The following is a 5,519-nucleotide window of genomic DNA, read 5'->3' on the forward strand; positions in this document are numbered from 1 at the left end:
TTCATTGTGTAGGCCAGACTGTCCACAAACTTAATCCTCAAACCTCAGCCTTTTCTATACTGGAATCACAGGTGCACAGCACAGTGCAGTGTCTGCTACTCAACTCCACACTTAAATTTTTTTAATTGCGTGTGTATGTGTGCATGTGCACACACACGTGTGTAGATCAGCGGACAGAGTCTGTTCTTCTCTTCTACCTTTATGTGAGTTCCAGGAATCAAACTGAGGTGGGACTTCCCCAGCAAGAGCATCTGCCCACTGAGACATCCTAGCTGTCCTTCAGCTCAAATGGTTTCAATGGGAAGTGAAACTAAAAAGAATTGTAACAAAGAATCAAGTGTTCTAAAGACTGCACTTTAAACGGAAAGATTGTCTTTCCGTTTATTATCTGTTACTTTAGACAAAAGTAACAGATATTAATGGTTGCTGGCTTGTTTTAGCTTAAATGTTCTTGGGGCATCTGGTTTTTGTTTAAAGCTTTTTTTTTTCTTGCTTTCTTTTTCCTGTACCGGCAAATCATAATTTAAATCATAACATAAAATCCTTTCCGATGGATAGTTACTCAGACAGGCCTGCTAAATACATCCCTTTTTGTCTTGTTTATACTTTTTGGGAGGGGTGTGATTTGACCGCGTTTGGGATGCAAGGGTCAGAAATCTGTTCTCTCCAAAGCCCTCTGAGTCACGTCCACTGTCTCTGGAGCAGCTACTGTGAAGAGCGCGATCATGTTTAGACTTTAAAAAAAGGAAAAAAACACAATACTTGACAAATGTCTCCAGGAGCTTATGTAATAATATATCCCAGAACCCCCAGTTTTTTTAGAGAACAGAGTCCAGAAAGTGATTTTTTTTTTCCCCAGCTCTGTGCGGAAGTCTATTCCTGTGTCATAGATTCCTTTCTGGGTCTTAGACTTGGGAACCTGAGTCAGGATATCAATGGCCTTTGCAGTGGGCTGCCCTCTCTTGGACAGCAGGGAGTACGAGCCACACACCTACTCCCTGCACTCCCCATACGGCTCTCTGCTCTGTGCAGACAGCAGGGAAGGCTACAGCATGGGCAGCCTGAGTTACTTGATTTGCTTTCCTGTAGCCTTTGTCTTTCCTCCATCTTGTGTTTGAGCAGACCTGTTACTATCCCCAGACTCTGGCTTTACTAGTGCCTACTCCTTGTCCAACATGGCCACCTCTCTCTGGTGGCCATGGAAATGAGGCAAGGGATTCTGCAGGACACAGGATACAGTGCCTCTTCCTGTACCCCACTGCTCTAATTTAGAGCCTGTGAGAACATAGGGGTTGGGCCGCTCCTATCCTATTTATTGTACTTGTGAGATAAGAGACCTGAAATGGGTGTACACGTGGGTGACCGTAAAGCTAAATAAAAAAGTAGCTTAAAATGTTAACCTCGAGAACTTTCTCCTTTAAGGTATGATGGTTTGAAGCTAGTCATGTCTGTTCTGAGGACCAGTTACGTCAACAAGGGTCAGAAAGATAATTGTTGAGTTAACGTGCTTGTCACCAAGGCTGATGACCTGGGTTTTATCCTTGGAACCCATATGGAAGAGAAGGGAAAAAACTGACCTACCCACCTCTCACACTCCAGGGCACACCCATCCTACAGGGAGACAGAAATAAAGAGACAACAATATGAATTCTTCAGGGGCAACCAAAGAATATAAATGAGGAAATTTTATTGTTTTTTTGCTCTTAATTTTATATAACCAGGTTGAAGAATTTACAGGCCTCCTAGGTACCCCAGAGTCCTAGAGTGGTGCTTGAGACCATTCTGATTGGCCCTGGTTTTCTCCCAGAAATATATGCTCTAACTGGTATTTCATTTGATGATCTATCCCAGGGTTTATCTATGCTATGTTGGGGTGTCTGTCTAGTCAAGTCATAGTACTGGGTAATGGACACATGCAAGGCCCTACTTTAAAGGAAAAAAAAAGACCTGCAAATTAGAGTTCAGTTTTCATGCAAAGGGAAGATATTATTTTATATTTTTGGTTGTGAACCCAGCCTTTAATGGCTGAGCCATCCCTCCAGGCCAGGAAGATATTATTTTAGAATGGATCTTTTTACCACATTAACAAAGTAAAAAATTAAAAACTTATGTGGAGAAAGTCTCTGAATTAATTGTAAAAGGTAAATTGAGATTTCGTCAACTAGCAGGTATAGACCCAGCAGAAATTATAGTGCCTTTCACTACCAATGAAATAAAAAAGTTATGGGAAGACAATGAACCATGGCAAATAGCTTGTGCTAATTTTTTGGGAGAAATTAATAGCAACTATCTTAAAAGCGATAAACTTAACCTTATAAAGAGAACTTCTTGGATTCTTCCATTATAGTGATTCTAACATTTTAATGAGTTTACCCCAAAATTATAGAAATAATGGTTGCATTATATTTTTGTTTGTCTTAAAACAGTTAAGAAAAAAATGAGATATCATTTTTTTTTAAACTACAAAACAATACTTACTTTAAAGAAAGCCTGTTTTTTAGTTAGAAAGTTGACAAGACACTGTAAAAAACGCGTCTCTGAAGCATGAATATAAACCTTGCATGTTAGTATACCCTTTAGAACGGTAGAAGTTCTGAACGGATCTTTAAGGTTTGGCTTTCGTAAGCACAAACCAAGCAGCATTAGTGGGCAGGAAGGATGCTGCCTCAGGTTAGGAATGTCCAACTGCAGCATTGATTTGTGTCTGTCTCCCCTCTCTCTCTCTCCCTCGCTGGCCTTTTTCTTTTTAATGAGTGCTAGAATGTTTCCACATCAGTTAACTGCCTTCATAAAGCACCAGAAGGTCACACCAGCCCCAGACAGATCCTTTTCTTTGTGCCTATAATATAATTGGCTGATTGTGCGGGTGATGCGCCCGCCCCCTCCCCCAGGCAGGTCCCAGCTCGGCTCAGCAGCCTGCCTCCCGGTTCCGGAGGAGCAGAGCAGCTCAGACGCTGCCGAACAAGCGAGTGAGCTCGGTGGCTGCGCGCTTCCCAGCACAGGCAGTGCCACTGCGCAGGTTGCTCAGCGGAACAGCATCCATTTTAATCTGCGGGGAGCCCCTGCCTAACCAGGGCGTTCTCCCTCCCGCGCCTGTGGATGCTCGGCGCTTCCCCTGCGCAGCCTCGCCCAGCAGTTCAGTTTTAGGGTCCGCGCCCTAGGATGCTCTGAGATGGTACATCAGGAGAACTGCTCGTACCAGGTAAGGTTGGAAAAGCCTGATTTTAAGGCCCTCGCCCTATGGGAAAGGCCTTCCTCTTCTAGGGCAGCAGGTTGCCTCTTGCTGGATTTTTCAGAGGATTTTGCCATCCTGGGCTCCACTCCCGGCCTTCATTGCATACAGTATCTGAATTCTAATGAGGCTTTCTGGGGAGTAATGGGGCAGAAACACTGCTTCTTTGGCCTTTAAAGCGTTTGTGGAGCACACGGAGGTAAGGCATGCACACTGTAGGTCTGTGCAAATGAGAAACTGCTCTGAACTGTAATTGAATTTAAAGGGTTCATAGACACAACACTGAAAAACAGGATCATTGCTCATTGCATAAGAGGTACATTAGTTAGCATCCAGTTTTTAAGACTGTCTATGAAAAAATTATGAATGTCAAGGGTTCTAATTGATAATCTTAGAATTTTTCATAAGCCAGTCAGCAGGCATCTGGCATTTTAAGTTGTACTCATATGCCTTTAATGAACCGGTTTTTATCAGCATGCTCTTTTAAATGGTTAATAGGTAAGCACGGTGGTGCCTGTGTGGATTAAAAACTTCATATAGAAAAAAATTAATAACACATGTTCATCTCTTAATGTGTCAATTGGCTATCTGGAGCTAGGAATTAAACACTTCAGACAATTTCCAAAGCTCCCTTCTAGAATGTTTCGTAACTCCTCCCTCCCGCTTGTACTGTGGAGACAACACTGTAAACAGCCAGAGCCATTCTCAGAGAAATCACTCTGGGCCGTGGCAGGCATGATTGGCTCACATCCTGGGTGGCTGGTCTTGGGGTCTTACTCACCTGATGGAGTTTCTCAGAGACCAGCCATCCTAACAATGCCTCTTCCTCATGAGCGGTAGTGCTACTTGAGACAGGTTACCTTGAACAGGTGTTTCTCTGAGGGTCAGATTTCACAGGGTGCATGTTTGCAGGCAGAATGGTTCATTTCACAGGACTCCCGGCAGCTGTTGCTAGCCTAGAGATGCATGCCTGTAAGAGATGTTTGTATGCTATTTTTTTATTCTTAATAATTGGAATTTTATAATCAGGGACCTGTTTTGTAGTGTTTTCATCTTAAGGGGCGTTTAGTTACATGCATGAATCCTTAAGTATCAAGATTTGTTCTGTCACAAGAATTCTTTCAGAGAGAGAGAGACAGAGAGCCGAGAAAAGAGCCACATATTTAGGGTGGGGAACGCCAGGCATCCACGGAGAGTCTAGTGTGTGGGTGGCTCCATATGGCTGCGGGAGATTAAATTATTGTCATAATTAAAATAGTTTTTCATCTCTCTTTTCAGAGAAGCTCTGTAATTTATGTTGGAGAGCAGACGACTAGAGGGTCACCCCTATATTTTCTCATTAGGTCGAACGTGAAGTCATTGTTTTGGGGGGGAGGTGAAAAAATGGTCAGCATCAGCGATTTCATCTGGAGAGGGAGGGGCCGTGTTAGCCAAATGTTTCTTCCAAAGGAAGACAGATAGCTCTGACTTGATAGGAACTCAATATTTAACAGTGCCACCGTGTATTTAATAGTCTTGAGGTCTCTATTGCTTATTTCCACAGTAAGATGACGTGTGATAGGTTGATAACAGCAGCTAATACACAGCGTGTCAACAATGGAGGTTGGCAGAGGAGGCCTGTGTGTAGACTCTTGAAATGCTTCCCTTCAGAGATAACAAAAACAGGAGCGTCAGCCTTGGAGCCAAGTCTCAATCCTGCTTAGAAACCTGAGTTTTAGAGCCCATCTGGCATCCCGTATGACTGGGTTTAGAAAAAGTGATTTCTCTACAGTCTTAGCTTGATGTGGTCTTAAGTAACTGGTGATATCAACAAACTGATTTTTTTTTTCAGAAACTTTCATGTCCCCCCTCCCTTTTTTTTAAAGTGAGGGCCTGTTTATTTGTTAGAAATGGTGATGCAGAGTGGTTGTGGCATATTGCTTAGGTTAGTGGGGTTTGGGTTTGGGAGGAGGGGTTGTTTTGTTTTTTAAACAGAATCTCACTATGTCGCCCTAGCTACTATGAAACTCACTATGTATACAAGGATGGCTTTGAACTCATAGAGATCATCCTACCCCTGTGCAAACTGCTCCCAGCGGGCTAGCATTTTTAATGAGTTAACAGAATTTCATTGGAGGATTGATTACTTTCTAAAACTGAGATTTCTAGAGAACATTCTAGTGTAGTTGTCATGAGTGGGAGTTCAGACCCCACTCTCCTGAATTTTGCATGCGTGTTTTGCTTCATACACATATACATACACACACACACACACACACACACACACACACACACACACACACACACA

The 5,519-nt window shown here is 42.9% G+C and overlaps 1 protein-coding gene across 5 annotated transcripts in view; it reads left to right on the plus strand.

Annotated features, from left to right (window-relative positions):
- The window catches only part of LOC101979993 (IQCJ-SCHIP1 readthrough transcript protein), a 658,776-nt gene that overhangs the window by 599,176 nt on the left and 54,081 nt on the right, over nt 1-5,519 (plus strand). Inside the window, exon 1 of one of the 5 annotated variants that reach the window (XM_005344091.2) lies at nt 2,911-3,202. The exons of the other annotated variants lie outside the window; for them this stretch is intronic. Within the exon in view, the coding sequence (XP_005344148.1) occupies nt 3,173-3,202 (30 nt within the window). The 5' untranslated portion in view covers nt 2,911-3,172. Of the gene's footprint in view, nt 1-2,910; nt 3,203-5,519 lie in introns of those variants that run through there. 5 annotated transcript variants of the gene reach the window in all.

The sequence above is a fragment of the Microtus ochrogaster genome, chromosome 1, assembly GCF_000317375.1.
Source record: "Microtus ochrogaster isolate Prairie Vole_2 chromosome 1, MicOch1.0, whole genome shotgun sequence".
In the NCBI taxonomy this organism is placed as follows: domain Eukaryota; kingdom Metazoa; phylum Chordata; class Mammalia; order Rodentia; family Cricetidae; genus Microtus; species Microtus ochrogaster.